The 19,647-nt window shown below is 43.0% G+C and overlaps 2 protein-coding genes across 5 annotated transcripts in view; one reads left to right on the top strand and one right to left on the bottom strand.

The window, feature by feature from the left end:
• Positions 1 to 236: 236 nt before the first annotated feature.
• Positions 237 to 4,958, bottom strand: LOC134474585 (uncharacterized). The gene is made up of 2 exons (XM_063242989.1): positions 4,758 to 4,958; positions 237 to 3,453 (listed from the first exon to the last, which is right to left on the bottom strand). The coding sequence occupies exons 1-2, from the start codon at positions 4,887 to 4,889 to the stop codon at positions 3,007 to 3,009; spliced, it is 579 nt and encodes a 192-aa protein (XP_063099059.1). The 5' UTR covers positions 4,890 to 4,958; the 3' UTR covers positions 237 to 3,006.
• Positions 1,689 to 19,647, top strand: part of Nlgn4x (neuroligin 4 X-linked) — a 360,846-nt gene continuing 342,887 nt past the window's right edge. Inside the window, exon 1 of one of the 4 annotated variants that reach the window (XM_063242985.1) lies at positions 1,689 to 2,224. The gene's annotated coding sequence lies outside the window, so the exon portion shown is untranslated. Of the gene's footprint in view, positions 2,225 to 2,655; positions 2,674 to 4,331; positions 4,534 to 4,863; positions 5,009 to 19,647 lie in introns of those variants that run through there. The other 3 variants (XM_063242988.1, XM_063242987.1, XM_063242986.1) reach the window with 3 other exon arrangements.

The following is a 19,647-nucleotide window of genomic DNA, read 5'->3' as shown; positions in this document are numbered from 1 at the left end:
GGAAATTGTGCCCACTAACTTGGTATCCCTAAACACACACCCAAATGACCCAAGTGTCCAACGATCATCCTTTCAAGAGCTTTGAGAGGAAACGTCAATGATACCATCACACCCAGTGCTCCTGCAATGCTTAGATTAATGGCCAAACCAGGAGGGCATCCTGTATGCAGAGCAGATGACTTTTTTCCTCCATAAATGAATTAATAAACTGTAAAAAAAAAAAAAAACCCAAAACATTTGAGGTCAACGAATATTTATTTTCACTTCTTGAGACCCACTTCCTATAACAACTCAAGGAATCATCACACGGTGAAATGTCGTCTTTATTTATTATCAGTCTTGTTTTTCACCACATCCTGTTTACATTCTCTGTGTGCATTTGGTGGGTGGGCAGAACACACCCTAATTCTTTTGCTTCCTTTCCATTTCTCAAAGATCTCTCTCCCTAGTTGCTATTATCTTGTATTTTTCCGTCTGTTGATAACTTGTGCTTCTCATGTAAGAGAATCAAAGCATGGGATACTAAAGTTTGTGTGTCTAATTAACTTCCCTTTATTATGGTCTCAAGTTGCACGCATGTTCCTACAGATGACTCAAGTGTATCTTTCTTTCTGGGAGACTAGTACTCCATTTGTGTGTAAAACAACTTTCCTCATCCTCTCCTCCATCCATGGACATTTAGGGTGCTTCTTGATTTTCACTGTTATGAGTGGTGTCGCTATAAACACAGGCACAGACTACTGTGATATACGATGAGAGGGAAAATTTTATCTTTGTGTTGCAGAGATAGCAATAGAGAAAAAAAAATGCTGAAATATACAACTAAGCTCGTGAGTGACTAGAACCCAACCAATCTAACTGAAAAATTTTTGTTCAATTTCAAATAACAGTATGATTATAATTTTGCATATGTGTGTGTGTGTGTGTGTGTGTGTGTGTGTGTGTGTGTGTATGTTTTGTTGGTGAATGAAACCAGGCCCTCACACACAGGCTCTGCAAGCACACCCCCACATAGCTGCCTCTCGAACCCTTCAGGAAGTTGTCTGCTGATGTCTGATTTATCAAATAAGAACTTCAGACGTGGCCTCACTTGTGACCAAACTTCGAACACAAGCTTCCATGGCTTCACGAGGAACTGTGGCCAGGAGGGAGACATTTCTTCAACTTCAGAGTGCATTAAAGATATTTCAGTCTGATGGCTGCATCACAAAGATCGCTGAAATGTTTTCATCAAAACCCTGAGTATATCACAGAGAGAGAGAGAGAGAGAGAGAGAGAGAGAGAGAGAGAGAGAGAGAGAGAACACACACATACACATACACACCACACCACACACACACACACACACACCACACAAAAGCAAGCCCCACTTTACAGTCGTCACCTGGACACCAGTAATTTCATACCAGTAATTTGGACATGGCTGTTTCTCCTCAGGATACAGTCCCAGTAACCCAGCGCCTGGAGCAATGGTGCTTCCCCCATCCTCGAATCCCTGGGCGAAAGACCTTAAAGAGTTAAAGATGTGGGCTACTCCCGCAGCAGCCTGTTTGATGTCCAGGGTTTGCGAAGATCCCCAGGCAGCCCAGGAGGATACCTGCCTGTGCACTGGTAGCATGGTGGCCGGTGTGTGCCCTGTGCTCCCACCCTGGCAGCCGGGGCTCTGTGTCACAGAGGCTTTGCACTGGGATTAGCTGCTCTTTGCATAGGTTGTAGCTGTGTAAGAGCTTTCTGTAGTGATGGGCCCCACGGCGGAGATCTATTGGCTGCTGGCTTTGTAAATTTCATTCAGTTTGGTCCAATAGCAGAGGGAGAGCTCCGGAGACAGCAGGACCTGGCTTCTCAATCTCTCTTTTTTCTTGCAAAGCCGGCTTGCTCTCCCATCTCTGTCTCCAAGCCCAGAGCTCTTATTCAGCCGCTGGCTGGCTCCTTCCTGCGCTGATTCTGACGTCTTTTAAAACAATTTTTCCTCTTCTTCATCTTCTTCGATCTTCTTGTGCTTCTTGATTTTTATTTTTCTCTTGCTGGCCACTGACTTTGGAGAACATAAGCAGCTCATTTCCCTCTGACGGTGGTCTCCCTGTCCTTACATTCCTTTGGATAAGCAAGCCCGGCTGGTGTGTGGTAACCTCCTGAATCACCCTCCTGCTGGGCTCCGGTCCCTGGAAAAATCTGGATGAGTACAGCGCAGTCTGGCCACCGATGTAGCTTCACGCTGGCTCAGGTAGGCACGATGCGAGGATGTCTCTGGGTTATCATTAACCTTCTCTCTCTCTCTCTCTCTCTCTCTCTCTCTGTCTCTGTCTCTGTCTCTGTCTCTGTCTCTGCTATTTCTCCCTTCCAAAAGGTGACGATGCTGGAGACATTTGGTCCCCCCCCCTTAGTCTGGCGTGCATCTCTTTTATTTATTTATTTCTCTGTTTATTTTCTGCCTTCGGTTTGGTAAAATTTGGGCAAGACTTTTTTTTTTTTTTCCTCTCCTTCTACCAGCCACTCCGTGTCTGCAGGGTGGGAGGCTGGGAGGGCGGGTGGGTGTGTGGACATCTATGTGCAGCCCGTCATGTGCTGTGAGCTGCGTGCATTCTGCTCCAGAGACATCTCATTTTATTCTGAGTGTTTTTTTTTTAAGATGTTGGGGGGGGTTATAGGGACCATTTGCTGCCATCAGCTGGGGTAAGGTGGAAGAGTATGTGGCGTGTTTATAAAGTAACGCTGCCTTCCGTATGTATAAACAGAGAGAGAGAGAGAGAGAGAGAGAGAGAGAGAGAGAGAGAGAGAGAGAGAGAAATTATCTATCTGCAGTAAGGATAGAGTCAGTTCCCTGCAAAGCAAGACTAATCCTCAAGGCTGGAGTTGATCAAACTGTGGGCATCCCAGTGTGCCCCCCCCCCCCCAGTCTCTGTCTGTATTTCTGTCTCTCCATCTGGGTCTATCTCTTACTCCATCTCTGTCTCTGTGTCTCCCTCCCTCTCTGTCTCTCCCTCGCTTCCTTCCAAAGAAAAAGAGTCAATTACGACCACCCGGGGTGCTTTTCTTTGCTGGGGGGAGCTTGAGGGGTAACCGGAGAGAAACCGGATAAACAGGCTTGGCTGGCTTTGCTTTAAGCGATTTTTTTCCTGCTTCATCTGCTGCCTCTGATGAGAGGAAGGTCTGTGTGAGGCTGGCAATAACGCACTTGATTGATTTGGGCCTGGTCGAGCTGCTGGGGAGCTGTGGGGCGCCCTGTGGTGCTCTTGGAGACCTCAGGCATAGACCCCATCTTGGAGGCTTAGCGCTGGCCGCATCTGTGAAGACGGGGCGCGGATGCCCGCACCTCTTTTCCTCTGTGTGTGCGTCTGGGTGGAGGAAGAGCATGCAGGGGCTGCCGCTGTGTGAGCAGCGCTGCTGGGCTGTTTTCTCTGGGAGCTTTTCCGTCGGGCCAGGCCTGTGCCGGGGCCAAACGCTGGCTGCAGCCTGAAGCGGGGGGAAAAATCCCTTCAGCTTTTGCAGAGAAAACAGAAAAGTTGGTAACGGGAAAGGTTTTAAGGCCAGGCACCCTGGTCCAGGTCTCAGGGGAACCAGGTCCCCAGCTGCTACCTGCAGCCAAGTACCTTTCCGTCCTGGTCATGGGGAGCAGGATCGACCGGTCCCTAAGGCTGGAGCGGGAACAGAGGGTGTCCACCGACCCCCCCCCCATGATCATGGCCAACAGCACAACCCACAGCACCCCCAGCCCGGAGCCATTCCCTAGTGCTCTTTTCACACTGGTCCTCCTTTCTCCCCAGATCCTTTTCCTCAGGCCCACTGCACCCCCTCCTCCAGGCCCCCCAATTCCTGCGCAGCTGGAGTCTCTCTGTTTCAAGGCTGGCTGGCTTGAGGAGCCTTGGGGAAGGAGGTGGGGGGTCATGGTCCAGAGAGAGAGACCTCCGGGAGAGCTAGAGAACTTGACTCAGGGGCTGACTGATGTGGGGGCGCCCCGTCCTGCACCCTGCAACGTACTCCGGGGGAGGGCTAACCGGGCAAGCTGGAGGGGTGGGGTGGGGGGCTGGGGGAGAAAGGAGAGGACAGAGGGAGAAAACAGGGAGGTGGCATTTGGCTGCGGGGCTTGGGGGGCACTGCTGTGGGAGCTGAGGCCCTGCACCCCTAGGCTGCCCCCCCTCCCGGTCTCCAACGCGCCACGGGGAGCTCTCGCGTCTTTCAGTCTGCTGAGCACCCCCTGCGCCCCTGCCCCCCCAATATCTGCCCCGGTTTTTTCATGGCTGGAGGAACCAGGGGGTTTTAGGGGGTCTCCCGCCGTCCCTCCACCCCTCCCACCCCCGAAGCCAGGTTTTGCGCTCTTCTTGCACCCCCACCCCGGAACAGCCCGGCTGCCCGCGCACCCCTGGACCAGGGCGCACGACTCCGGTGCCTGCAGCCAGCCAGACACAGTGCCCTTTCTTCCCGGAGCGGCGGGGGCAGGAGCCGGTGTGTGTGTGTGTGTGGAAGGGGGGGCTGGGGGGTCACCCCAACCTCCTCCAACTCCTCACCCCCAGCTCATCCCAGCACCGCGGTTTGGTAAGAGCTCCCTGGAAACCGATGTCCCGCTTGGAAAGGCGAGGGGCGCGCACAGAGGTCGCCTTCTGCATCACCCCCTCCCCTTCCCCAAAGGATTTTTTTTTTTTTTTGGATGCGGCCTTTCGCGCACCCCCCTCCCCTTCTCCTCTGGCTGCTTCCTCCAAAGCGAGCGGCGGGCGGGGTGTGGGCCTCTTTTGTGTTTATTTTTGGAACCCAGTGCTAACCTGTCTGGGGTGAGGAGGCCGGATCTGCGCGTGTGTCTGTCTATGTGTGTGGGTGGGAGGGGGTGCGCTGGACGCTGCTGCTGGCGGTGGAGGGGGTGCGTGGGGGGTGCTGCTGGGAGGAGGCGTCAGCATCGTCCCCTGTCGTGCGCGGTGGCTGGGCGCAGGGAGCCCGGGAGCTTGCAGCTTGCGACAGAGCTGGGTGCGCGCGCGCGTCCCGAATACAACCCCGCGCTGGCACGGACGGATGTGGGGTGAGCAGAAGGGAGGAGGGAATCCCCCTCTGTCATCCGCACCCAGCTGGAGATATTTGGGGGTGATGGTGGGCTGCGGGGGGGGGTAGGGGTGTGTGTTGGGGGGTGGGTTTGCTGAACGAAACAGGTGCTGTTCTTGCCTGTGGAATCCACAAGATGGTAGCATGGATACTTGATAGCGTTCCGGTTATATATATATGTATTAATCTATTTGGTCACTGGAGTGGTTGGGGGACAAGGGTGCTGTGTCCCTCTCCTGCACTTTTCAGTGCAGGGATCTGTGGTTGGCGAGGTTTGCATCCCAGGGAAGCGATGCCAGGACCTGTTCGCGTGACGTGGGATGCGCGCAGCATCCCAGCTTAGGATCCGGTCTCCCGTGATTTAGGGGTGCTGGTGCGTGCGTGTGTGTGTGTGTGTGTGTGTGTGTGTTCGCGCGCGCGCGCGTGTGTGTGTGGCAGTTCGGCGGGGTGGGGGGTTTCGGAAAGACCCAAGAAAAAAAAAGAAAAAAAAAAAAGTTTACAGAGCGCTAGTTATCCTGACACGGCAGAATGGCAGCTCCGTGTAGGCGTGCTGCGGAGAACAGGACATGCATTCCCAAGCCAGCTCTGACAGGGACCTCTTCGGAGGCTGGAAATTAAATGCCCAGCATCTGAACAAGCCTGGGCTCTGGGGATGACGATCCGAGCAGATTCGGAGCGTGCAAAGGGGAAGCAGGTTTGCACCCAGGCTCAGGAGGCAGAGCCAGGAAGAGGGACGCAATGGCCAGCAAATCTGCATTTTTTCTGTGGGGGGCGCATTGTAGAGTGGAGAGTTATATCACGCCTTTAATTGGCCTCTGAATCCTTCGCAAAGATGCTCCTGGGTAGATGGAACAGGAGAGGGGCTCCTGGCTAAGGATGCCAGAGTTGCAGCAGAGAAATCTCATTTCCAGGAAAATTAAAAAAGAGTGTTAAGATTCCTTGTGCCATGAAAGACATAGGAATTTCATTGAGACTTCTGCAAATTGGTATTTTCTCAGATGTGCTTCAGAGAACTGTGTTACTCAAGCAAATAGAGAGTGAGTGAATATTTATGTGTACAAATGAATGTATCATATATCTGATATATATATAATTATCTACACATGTATCTCCTGCTATATATATATATATATATATATATATATATATATATATATATATATTTGGTCTTTGACATGTAAGGATATAATCAGGACCAACTGTAACCATTTGAAAATTACTTCATGAGTTTCCAAGTCACCAGTTTAAAATGAGTTTTTTTTTTTTTTTCTTCTTCCTTTCTTGAGGACAGAATGCTTTTCCAGTGGGGGACTTACAAATAAGCCCCTTTTGGGTGGTACTTTTCAGGTGCTTGGCTTGGCTTTGCATTTGTTAAAAACTAAGATAATGCCAAATCACCGACCTCAAAACCAGAAGATCAGCTAATTTTTGATCAAATCTAAGCATGGAAAAGCTACTTGGTAAAGTGCTTGATTGCTAACAAAGACAGATAAGTCATATGTCCTGAGGTCCTTAAAGGCACCAGCAAATAGAAAGCGATGTATTTGCAAGATCATAAATTCTGAGCCCTGAACATAGGACGATCAGAAATATGAAGCATTTTCTGTATCTGAGAACTTGGCTTTTAAAGTTCCCTTTGCAGTAATTGGTGGGACCCTCCTGTAGGATTTACACACAAAGCCACATGTATGTCTGATTTGGCAAATAGCATAGCTTTCAGGATACGCAGGGGTCTCTTCAACAACTCGTTATAATATTCTGGTTTCCTCTGTCCTCTGACCAAAAATATGGAAAAGTTCTTTTGCACACAAGTAAACACCCAGGTACGGGACAAAGAGCTTCAGTGTACCCATTTTTTATAGGAATTGGGATTCCATTACTTGAAACTTTCCTTAGTTAGATGTCTGAGGATGGTTGATAATGTAATTTGTTCTTGAAATACATTATTTCTCCATGAAGGCAGTGAAGACTTTAAATTCTGTGCTGACTTTGATCTGAGCCTTGTTCTAACTGTTTACAACACCCTTCCTTACCTCAGAGGAAAAGAGGTTCTTTTAGGGTGTAAAACACAATTGTAAAACCAGGTTTATTTTTACTTTCTAATAAGACACAGTACATTCATGTTCTTAGACTCTTAATTCTCCCTTGGACAAAGCCTCTTATGCTACTCCTTCTGATTTCTTGAAAATATATGGTAACAAATCTCATCTGTAGGACTTTATATAGCTAGGTCTGTATATTCGTCTAAACATGAATATATTCATATATTCTATATATTCATCTAAATATGAATATATAAAAACACTTTGGAGGTGGAATTTTATTGGACTTATTCCAAAGAAGAAACGTCCAATCCCAGCATAACGTAGGCAACAGATGAGATAGAATACACTTTGAAAATCTCATTGATTAAGGAATCAAGTTGAAAGAGACAGATTTTATTTGGGGGCAGTGTTAATAAAATTCAGAAAGGTGAGGAGATAATTCAGGCTCCCACCTGGTCTGTTTTAAACATACTGTGTATTCTATAAATAAATAGTGGCATGTCACACAGCAACTGGGAAGTAAATCTCGTTTACAAATGGATCTTTTTAGTTTGTGATGTTAAAATTGCTGCTAATTTTGGTTTTAGGGGTTGATCTCTGATTGAATGGTGAGAAAGTACAAAGGAAAATAAAACCTCATATCTCAAAATATATGATTTCCTTTCTTTGTTCCTGGGGATTGTTGGAACCTAGGCCCTTTACGGTGATACACATCCCCAATCCATGTTATTTTAAGGATTGCTCTAAGTGGAAGTTGGGATCCTCCTGCCTCAGCCTCCAGGAGAGCTGTGATTACTGGCAGCAGCCATCGTGCCATTTTAAGATTGGTGACGATGACCTCTATGTGACTTTTAGACCCATCTGTCAATCCCAAGATCAAGCTGGCCTTTGTCTTTTTGAGTACAGATTGTATTTTTTCAAGGCAGGGACCAGGGAATCCTGATTTGCAAAATGAAACCGTTTTCAGGGCTGAAACTTGGTCTGGCATGGAAGTTCATTAAATTAACGGGGGTTGTTTTAAATCGATCTGTGTCTGGATCCTTTACAGAAAGAACAAAAATCAGGGAAACTGATTCACCGCAGTAATGCTGATGTTTTCCCAGCGAGGAGAAGAGGTTCTTTGGGGGCAGCTTTTTGTTTTCCCTTGGCATTGGCTCAAAGCATCCTCTTCCATGTTAAATAATCCTACCTCGTCAATGTTTGGCCCTATGGACCGCATGAGGGTATCACATCGCTCTGGAGTCAGCATCGGCTACTGATCCTGTAGTTTGGAACTGTTCTTTCCACTATGGAATAGAGGCACAGAAGAGAAGCCCAGGAGATTCAGATTTGATTCATTACTTTGCAGATTTTTTTAAACTTCTTGATAAACCTTCCAAGTGAGTGGGTTAGGGAAACTCATCAAAATAAGCACTTTTTTTTTTTTTTTTTTGCAAATTTTATCTGTTGGATAGATTTATCTAGATGATCCAAAATCACATGTATAAGAAAGCCAGTGTGCATAGCAGCAGACTCAGGGAAACACAGCCGGAGGCCAGTTTGGCATGCAACGTTTTCCTCACTCATCTCAACTCAAGAGATGAGAGCTATGCAAGGGTTTCAGAAGGGAATATATTGTTCCATTAGTTTCTTTCTTTCTTTCTTTCTTTCTTTCTTTCTTTCTTTCTTTCTTTCTTTCTTCCTTCCTTCCTTCCTTCCTTCCTTCCTTCCTTCCTTCCTTCCTTTCTCTCTCTTTCTTTCTTATGTTTGTATCAAGGATTAGAACTCATAGCCTCTCGCTTGCCAAGCGGGCACTTGTGCCACAGAGCTGTATCCCTAGCCCTATTTACTTTTGTTTTGATGTGCTCATCTTTTACTGAACTTACCTGGTATTAAAGAATTCAGCCGGGTGATATGGTGCATATCTGTAATCTCAGCCCCTTGGTAAGCTGAGGCAGGAGAATGGGAATTTGATTTCAGCCTGAGCAGTGTCAATACTTGATACTCTGTCTCAAAAAAAATTTTTTTTAAAGGTGGGATTGGGTGTATAGCTCAGTGCCTGCAAAAGTCTTGGGTTTATTCCTAGTGCAGGAGAGACGGAAGGAAGGATATTTATATGAAGTAAAGAAGGAAGATAGAGAGAAAAATAGGAAGGAAGGAAAGAAGGAAGGGGGAAATAAAGGAAATAAAAAGAGAAAGAGAAGGAGAGAAGGAGGAAGGAAAAAGAAGAAGAAGGAGGAGGAGGAGGAGCAGGAGGAGGAGGATGAGATGGAGGAGGAGAAGGAGAAGAAGAAGAAGAAGAAGAAGAAGAAGAAGAAGAAGAAGAAGAAGAAGAAGAAGAAGAAGAAGAAGAGAGTTTATTACTGAAGTTGTCTGTAACTGCTGTGTGTGTTTCTTTTAAGAATGGAGACATTCACTAATAACGAGACCTTAATAAGCAGAATGTATGCGTTTCAGGACAGATATCCTACTGTTTATATGTTTCCTGAAATCATTCACTTCTGAATTTAGAAGTATTTCCCACAATGCTTTTGTTCCCTGTGTTGACCATGACAGGATGAATATGATACCTGTGATGAGATCCCACCCTTGTTGCAAGGCTCCCGCTTGGCTCTCTGTGTGGAAGCTTGCTGATTTCAGCCTGTTCTGTGCGTGGTACAAGAGTCACACCTTTCTTTGGGTCAGTCCCCTCGTAGCCCAGTTGAAAGTCTGTTCTCACCACCTCGTGCCTACCCAACTTTGCAAAATACACACGGATGTTTAAAGCCACAAACACTGGGAAGCTTCCCCTAGTCTCTCTATGGTAATCATCACTCTTTTGAATTCAAGCTTAGCATGGACTGGTCATTTGCACTGTATTCTCTTAGGTCATTTCCATTGTCCTCTGGCAGTCTCTGTGGGATATTCAAAATATCCCAACTTTTACCAACACCGAAAGGAACACATACCAAAAGATTTGCAATCATATTTCTTTCCTCTAGCCCATGTACACTTCTTTAAAATCACACGTGCATCCTTTTCCCGGACAGCAAGCACACTTAGGTCTGCAAACAGAAATATGCTGATAGAGGGAAAAGCATATCCTCGGATCCGTGTAGGCAAGAGAGGCCACTTGCAAAAGATATATCTGTTTGCAAATTATATACAGATAATTTTCATCGTATATTCTGGTTAACTATATATTGTATGTAAACAGACATGTAGCCCCTCATACTGTAATATTCCTAAGTTTCCATGCAATCATGTCAGGTGTTTATAACTGCATAGATGTACCTTTATAGAGTTGGACTTGTATATACTTCACGTAATGGATGAAGAAATCCATGATGCGCTTTGTATTTCTACTACGTATGTCTTTCTACATAATTCTGGGCACTATCGCATACAATACATTTGCACAATTTTATTGACCCAGTTTAAAAATTGCATAATTTCTGTGTAATTTTATTGACCCAGTGTCTACACAGTTTTTAAACTCCATCACAAAAGCCACTACTAGGAGCTGATTATTAATATTTGCAATAAGTGAGATCCAACCCATGGCATCACCCATGCTAGCCTTTATGATCTAACTGAGCTGAATTTAAAAATTTGTCCATACACTCATTTTATTACTATTTATTTCTCTTTTATTAGTTCATATTTATGACATATTGTGATTATGATTATCTTACGGAGTTGGTACACGCCCGTAACACATCTCGACTACTCGCCTCAAACCATGTTAACCTTTATCACCTCAAGTAGTCAGACTGTCAACTTTACTAAAAAGCCTGTAAAATCCAGTCCATTTGAATATATAATTCTTTTTCCACATAGAATTATATAGAAAATATATGCTAGATGGAATAAATTTCATACAAAGTATAACCTATGCATTTTCTGTTATTTATAAAACCCATCACCAGCAATTTATTTACATACATAAATTGCAATTATACATATATAAAATTATGTAAACAGATACATGATAAGATTCGTATAGATATGTGATAATATGTATTTGAATAGATGCATGAAATATATAAAGAGGCAGACAGGAAGTGATGAAAAGTAAGTTTTCACCTGCATTTTGCAAAAGGAGCTGGGTTACATGTAAAAAGTTTCCAGTCTGATCCTCGGTAGCTGTATTAATAGTCCACAGGCAACAAATTTGGAGGAAACTGAGAGGAATTAATGGCAAACTGGTGGCAAGCGTGCTGTGTGTTACTTGGTGGAATAACTCATTAATCTGTGTGCTTTTGTGACCTATCCAAGTATCTCCCATCAGTGGCTATTAGAAGATGGAAAATGCTGTTGTCTGGACAGATGAGTTAGTTCTGCTCCTACAGGACCAGGCAGGCGCCATTGAGGTTGCTTAGGACTCAGTAGTCAAGGTCACAGCGGATCAGCGAAGCCCAAGTTGTGCAGTGTGGATGACTGATGGTGATGTTGGTGATGATGGGGGTGGGGGATAAGGATTGATGATGGCTTGGTGGTATTGGTGATGGTGCTGTTTGATTGATGATACTGATCAGTGATGGAGGTGGTGTTAGTGGTGCTGGTTATGATAATGATGATGATGATGATGATGATGATGATGATGATGATGTCTTGTTGGCATACAAAAGTCCATTCTCCCTCTGTGGAAGTGACGGGGAGTTACGTCAACTCTGTGGCCTTGCTTAAGACTAGAAATCAATATGGCAGCCCTTGGCCTGCTCCTTCCTTGAGTTGGCGAGCAGCAAATTTGGTAGCCAAGATATACTTACGTATTGATGGAAAACAGTATCTGAATTCCAGCAGTTGTGGGTCTTTGCCTATGTTCCTTCATTCCTTGGTTCTATTGAGCTTTTTTCTGTACACTAGATGCAGACCAGGAAGCAAATATAATGCTGCTAGTAAAAAGGAGAATCAGACCTATCTGATGCTTTTAAAAATGCCATTTATGTTCAATATTCATAAGTACGTTGCTCATGTGTCTAGTTGTGGTATGAATCACCTTTCCCTCTTTTCTGGTCTGCACTGTATTTCTTTCCTCACATCCTTTTCTGCCTCTTTGTCCTCCATCCTTTTATTTCCTCCTATTTCTTTCTTTTTTCTCCCTTTCCTTCCTTCTTTCCTGTTTGAAGTTCCTCCTCTACTTCAGTCATTAATGGCATCTGAGGAATATATAAAAGATTTTTTAAGAATGAAAGAAATTCTCTAGAAGACCAGACAAAATAGGGAATAGTACATGAAAGGAAGACTCAAAATGCCACAGAAACATTTTCACAACTATTTATATGTGTGTGTGTGTGTGTGTGTGTGTGTGTGTGTGTGTGTGTGTGTTTTACTGGTTACATTAAAACTGTTTTGAACCCAAAGTTACAACTTGATTGTCCATGTAGTACATCCCATGAACAAATGCACAACATATTTTGCTCTGGTTGAGCAATAAATTGATAACCCATAAGATTTTCTTCCTTCATCTATGATTGCAGAGCCATTTTGCTTTGTCTTTTTAAAATCAAAGAGGCGACTTTGAGGCTTTTATAGGTAAATGGATGCAACGTGAGGCTATCTTCCTAAGTGAAATAAATCAGACTCACATTTATCAATGTCGTATTGTCTCTCTAGTATAAAAATAATAAAACACTAAAAGAGTAATAAGATCCAAATTGTATAATAGATACTGAAAGGGGTAATGAATAGCTACTAAAATATAATGAAAGTGAAAGAAAGTGCTCTAAAGGATATAACTGTATGCATGTTTGAGTGTGCAAGATACTCACACCATTACGTTTTTGTTAGTTCATCGAACACCACGGTTTATATTATCATTGTTTGATCATTTTTTATGCTTTGATTTTTACAGCATGAACAACTACTTCTCAGATAACAATATGTAATTTATCAACTAGTGATATCTTACTATTATTTTTTAAATTCCATGTTATTTCTACCTTTTTTCTGTTTTGCTTTTTTTTTCTCAAAAAAAAAAGTACATAAAATCAATGAGCAATGTTTAGAGATTTCAGCATTGTGGAACAGTACTAGGAATTTTGATATATTTTAAGCTAAAAGGCCATGGCGTCATGCCTAATCATCTTAAGCTCCCCTGTCTCTCGAATAATCTTAGTTTTCTACAGCTTGAGATCTTTTCAAATAGTGAGACAACTTTGAAAATAACGTTGCTCATGAAAGGGGACTGGATTGCTTAAGCAGAAGGCATAGATTCCATGGTCTTAAAAGAAAATTCTTCATCGAGAGTTTTTAAATAAATATCCAGAGACATGTTAGCAGTTGATGGATGTGGAAAGGCGGCATGTGGAATTGTGAATAGGGAATAAGAGACAAAACTGATTACAATGCCATCAGCATATGTACCCACTGTCCAAGGTGAATGCTGTCATTGTGCAGTGCAAACATAAATTAAATAAATGTAGGAAACAAGAAAAATTATTTTTCGTTCAAGGACCGTTTCTTACAGAATCTCCCTGCTCAGATAGATATTCTTGGCGGACCTCATACGTTTGATGGGACCTGTTTTGAATTTTACATTGAAAACAGACCCATGAAGACCCATCGGTTTCTTTACAGAGAATTTGAGAAGAAATGGCCTCTAACCTGAGCTCCTCTGTGATGTTTTACTCAAACTCACCCCGTCACGATGTGGAGAATATTCCTTTTCTGTTTTACTGACACAGACCAGAAAGAGAAGCTCAGAGAGAAGGCAGTTACCTTGTCAGGGTTACCAAAGGAGTCATGAGAAATAAGTGTGTGTGTGTGTGTGTGTGTGTGTGTGTGTGTGTGTGTGTTTTCAGAATGTATATTCCAGTGTGTATTTGCAGGAGAATACTAGTGTACTCTCTCTCACACATTATGTTAAATGTTTAAAAAGTGATAGTTGGCTTTTATGCTCATAAATCATTTCAATATTTAAAGGCAAATTCATAATTCTTTAATTTATGGACATAGGACTCTATCAGGTATTAAGGACTACATTGATTTTATCATTTTCAAATAGCAATAATATTCTGTTAAATGATAACATCTTTGGAAACGTGGGCTGCTGACACTGGTTTGTAAAACTAGCAATTCATGTGATGAGAGCAGTTAAATTTTGTCATGATCTTTGTTCAAAAAACCCCCTGCTTATCCCAAAGAATCATTTCCACAGCACACCCCCCCGACGCCCCAGACTTCAGTTAGTAGCTTGCTCTTTGATCTGCAGAGGGTGCTTTAGGGTGGATAGCTGGCTGGCTTTTCTGGTGCACACTAGGAATCCTAGTACACTTGAGAGGCTGAGGCAGGACAATCTCAAATTCAAACTCAGTCTCGGAAACTTATCAATCTAGGGAGGCCTTGTGTTAGATCCACAGTCCCATAAATAAATACATCTAGGGGATTTAGCTCAGTGGCATAAATGCCTACCTTTCAAGCATGCAGTTGTGAGTTTGATCTCTGATCCCTGATCCCTGGTACTAAATAAATAAATGCATACATCTATCTGTGTTAGAAGTTTACGCACTTCTGAAGCTTATGGGTAAAAGAGAAAAATTTAGAATACGATAGTGGATGTATAGCAAACGTGCTGTATTTTTTAAGTGATTTCTACTTGGATGCATATTTTTTGGTAGCTGTGGAAGTTTTGGGGTTATGTGCTAATGTGTAAGCCAACAGGAAGTTAAGCATGGGAATATATAGTTACATAGAACAGAAAGATGTAGAAACAGTTAAGAGGAAACAGAGCAACCATCCAAGAGGCAGAGACAAGCAGAGTGAGGCAGAGATAATTTCCACCATGTAAACCACTATATTGTAGGCTCCGGCATAGCTGATGAAAAATACTGTCTCATCACAGACATGACACTGCAGGTCCATGGTCGACAGTACGCAGTACCATAGCACGGGGTTAAAATTATATGTCCCACGTGGCTGCACCTAAACACCCCATCAGGCTGCCTTGGTGGCTTACGCATCTGTAGTTTGATTGGCAAATTCCCCTTGGAGGAGCAGCTGGAGAATGATATCATGATTTACCAACACAAGACCACGGAGTCCTCTCAGGACAGGCTCCTCGGTGTCATCCTGTGGAAAAGACAGGCACAGAAACACAAGCATCACCTGCTTCCCACCATGGGCAGGTGCTGGAGAACGGCTCTCTTACAGATTGTGACTGGCGTGCTTGTTAACAGAGCAGGGAGCTGGATAGGAGAGGGAGGACTGGAGAGGATTTGCTGTGGTTCACCCCGAAAATGTCCTTCCCCCAAAATCTCACACGTTTGGAAGGTGATTGCGTCATGGCGTGTGGTACCCATTGGCAGTTCATCCCTGGATGAGTTCTGTAGTCAGATTACTATCAGGACTTAGCTCCTGGATACAGGGGTGGGTCACTGCGGTAGGATCCAGTGCCCTCCATCCCTCCTCATTCTCTTTTCTTCTCTCTTTGTTTCTGGCTGCCTGCTGTTGAGTATTTTTCCTCATATTCTTTCATCATGCTGCTCCTGCCCTGGAGCCAGCCAACCATCACCAAGTCCCCAGAACTTGAGCCCCATTTAACCATTAGGTAGAGGGTGTCAGGAATACTGTCCCAGTACTTGTTACCACGAACAAGCACAGGATGGTTCAATGATGATCAGTGGCAGTTTAATAGACGGAGAGTTTTTCAGTATTCTGGAATGTAGTAGGGCCACTTTGGTGGTCGCCAATGACTTTTCTATTTCAAAGTAACTTAGATAATTTTGAACATTCCCGATACAAAGAACTGCCCAATGCCGGAGGAGCACACGAATGTGACATTTATGCACTGTATGCATGAGTTGAAATGTCTACAACGTACCTCTGAGATTTCTCTCTTATCAGTCACATTTAGAGATGGAAAAAAATATATGCGTATTTTCGGAATGATTCTGCGACGGATGGAAATGGAAAACATTTTAATAAAATCGGTGGCGCACACAAGTATTTTTATGCAGGCTCTTAAAGTTTGAACGTGGCAGCATGCTTATTTTTTTTTTTTATTTAGTGCAAAAAAGGGTAAAAATCATGCAGAATTTCAAAAAACACAGTAAGAAATCACCAGTTGATAAATTACATATTGTTGTCTTAGAAGTAGTTGCTCAAGTCACAAAATCAAAGCATAAAATGTGGAAGATCAAGCAATGACAGCACAAACCACTCTTTGAAATAACAAAAACTTAGTAGTGCGGGTATCTATCCTGCACACTTAAACATGCATGCAGTTATATCCTTTAGAGCAATTTCTCTTTCATTATTACAATGGCTATTATACATTTTGGGTCTTATTAATCCTTCAGTTTTTATTATGATTTTTTATACTTAGACAATATTTTTTAAAAGTTCTCAGGAGGAAGTTTCTCAATCACAAAGTGAACTGTTTATGTTTATTATTGTTATTTTTATTAATTAGTTTTTCTTGGTATAGGGAATCAAACCCACAACCTTGTGCTTGCCAGGCAGGCACTTCTGCCTCTGAGCTAAGTCCCTGACCCTATTTTCTTTCTTTGAACATAACTCATAGGCGAGGAAATTCCAGGAGAGAAGTCAGCTGTGGCCTCTTTTCCTCAGGACAAATGCTTTTGCACTGAGAGCTCAGCACCACAACCTGGGTCTCCAGAGCAGTCCACAGAGGACCTGGGGCTCCGTGGTGTGGGGAGCCAAAAGCTGTCCAATGTCAGCGCTCTCTGGGCACCTCTCTGGTGTGCTGCTTGGAAGACAGTTGGTTTTCCCACACAGGAGCCATTGCTACCTCTGAAGCCCTGGAGGCTGGGGTCAGGAGGGAGGGCTCACAGGGGAACTTAACAACCAGAATCCTCTCCCAGAGATATTCGCCCCATGCTGTGATGTCTCTGAAGCAACATGTCCTCTTGGAGCTGCTGTAGAATGATGTTCCCGTACCCCAGAGCAGGCCAGGGGGGAAGGCAGATTGTTCCCCTCCCTCTTCTGTCTCCTGGGGAGCTGCCATCCTTGGAAAGCCAACTTCACTGGGAGGAAAATCCTCTCTCCACCTTGAGGAATGTGCTCAGGTCTCTACTATATAAATATTTGGCTATTTAAGTTCATCTATCTCGGTCATTATAAGGTGATTTCAGGAAATTAGGCATTTGTCATTTTCCTTACCGTTGTTACAAAAACCCTCTATTTTTATTAAAAAAGTGACTACCTTTATAACAAATTTTATGTTTAACTGACATAATATTTGCACACATTAATAGGGCTCAATGAGGTGGTTTGATCCATGTGCATAATATTCAACCGTCAAGTCAAAGTAATTAGTATTTCCATCTCCTTGAGAATGTATTATTTCAGTACTGAGAACCTTCAAACTCTCCGAGTCATTCTGAGAATGTGTGATTGTCACAGAGTAAATATGCCCCACCATCCTGCCAGGATTAATTCTGTGTGTAAGAGGACCATTGTGTTAACACTTTTCAGCACCTTCCATTCAGGAATGTAAAAATGTGGTTATGCAGAGAATAGATTGTCTATATTCAACTTTAAGTGTGTTTAGTTGATGTGCTCATTGTAGGACCAGAAAATAACACAGGAACACGAATTGCTGAATCTTTCAAAAACGCATTTTAGCAATCACCTGTTTTTCCTTTTATAATCAGGGAAACCGAGTCACAAAAAACATTGGTGATTTATGCCGATGCTTTATAACAACTTTTAACGAGATTTAGTACTTAAAATTTCAGCTATTAACATAACACATTTTTCCTCAACTCTTGAGTTTACAAAATCAGAAGACCAACATAGAGTTCACTATTGCAATTTTGAAGCATAGCTTTCTCTGTTGTACAATGGAAATTAAAGCAAGTAAATTATTTTGAACGAAAAGAGCAGAGCATAAAATGAAAAAGATCTCTAACTTGTTACTACCTAGAAGTTTCCTGGTGCTATTCAATTAACGTGTGACTGAGTCAGACACTTTTCCTTTTGTGCCTCTGTCTTGATTCTATACTTTCATCTGTAAGTGAGAACCCAGCATGATCACGCTTTTTGAAGTGTAGAATAGTTGTTTTTGTTTGTGCAGCTTGCTCTATTTCAGAGCGTTTTTAGGAGCATAAAACATTTTCTCAGAGATTTTTTCCTTCTCTGCAAAGGGCTTTGTTCATGCCTTGTACCAATGCAAAAACTGGAGGTTACTCTGCTATCCTCTTTGGAGTCCTGGGAGAAAAATAAATATCTATTATTTTTGGATTAAATGTAAGACAAAGAAAGCCAGGGAATGTTTATACTGGTGGACGGTCACACTGAGGTCTTCACACAGGAAGAGACACAGTCAGGCTGTAGATTGGAGGTTCAATCAGGAGAGGCTGGCTTGTGAGAACCTTACTAGAGGGAAAGATCTGCCTTTGACCTGTCTGTTTCTCAACTAGAAAGTGGCTTTGAGAGGTCTATATTTTTATTCTATTTTATTTTATTTTATGATGATCAATTTCCATCAGACTACAAAAATCAGACTGAGGATTTTCAATCATACCAGGAATAGACCAAATTTTGTTCATGCATGAACAAATCGCACCTCAGCCTTTCTATTTTTGAGAGGAGAGTTTTTGGAACGCGGACCTGTGTGATGTGAAATACTTCCTCTAACTGGTTAAACAATTAGTGTATATTTAGCAAACACAATGATACACCCATTATGAAAATACGATACCTCATAAACATTTAACATCCTGGAATGTTATTCATGACATAGTTAGTATTGAAAGGACTTTTATTTACCTTAGAATTATGTATCGTTGAACAAACAATTGGACTGCTATAGCACTGACTGTTTTGGTTTTGAACATTTCCCATCAAGAACATGAGGATGTTTGTATGGACACAATCATGCATCTTTTAGATTATTATTATTTTTTGTTTCATGATACATTGATATAAGTTGACTTGAAGCGAGCTCTTCCTTACCTCAGTGAGAGTTCTGTGAAAATTTTATTTTGTTGACATTCATCCATACGTCACAGCTTTGATTCCGCAGGATTAAAATATAAGCACTTGCTGGTTTTATTTGAAAGGAAATATCACGGTTCGTATCTAGGTGATTTGCTTCCTTGACGGATTATGGAGATTAATTTCCTAAAATATTTCCTTGTGGGCTGTCATGTGACTTGGATGAGAATACTTCAGGAGAGCTGATTAGATTGTGAAGGTACTAACCTCATCGGTGAGGTAACCAATTGATAAATTCAGAGCTGAATGCCTATCAGGAGATGCAATTTTGTTTTAGGCAGTGGCTTTGAAGACATGAACCTGGGTGCAGTGTCTTCTCTGTGGCTTGTTTCTTTCTAACTCTTTCTGTCTCCCTCTGTCTGGTTCATGCTATGATGTGTCTGGCTTGGATAGGGCAGCCATGGACTGAACCTTCTGAACACAAGTATGGTGATCCAAACTAAATCCCCTTTTCTTTTCATTGTGGGCTTCGGATATTTGGTTCCAGCAACCGTAGAGCCAACAATACTGATTTTGTCCTTTTTCTTTGGGATGCTATATCCTGGCTGTCTGATATTCTTTTTAAAGGCAGTTTTATTTTTATCACAGTTATCATCTGATGGGAAAGTTGTGCAAGTTCTACAGAGCTTCTAATACCCCCAAAAACTACCTG

The sequence above is a fragment of the Cavia porcellus genome, unplaced genomic scaffold (assembly GCF_034190915.1).
Source record: "Cavia porcellus strain 051 isolate PalLab524CR breed Dunkin Hartley unplaced genomic scaffold, mCavPor4.1 scaffold_33, whole genome shotgun sequence".
NCBI classification, from domain to species: Eukaryota; Metazoa; Chordata; class Mammalia; order Rodentia; family Caviidae; genus Cavia; species Cavia porcellus.
This window is presented reverse-complemented; position numbering and strand designations above follow the sequence as displayed.

What these genes read in the sequence shown, in the direction of transcription:
- LOC134474585 (XM_063242989.1), bottom strand. Translation starts at nt 4,889, where the DNA reads ATGCTGACGCCTCCTCCCAGCAGCACCCCCCACGCACCCCCTCCACCG. An exon ending in GGCCTCCTCACCCCAGACAG is followed by an intron (nt 3,454 to 4,757) that starts GTTAGCACTGGG and finishes CCCCCGCTTCAG; the next exon opens with GCTGCAGCCAGCGTTTGGCC.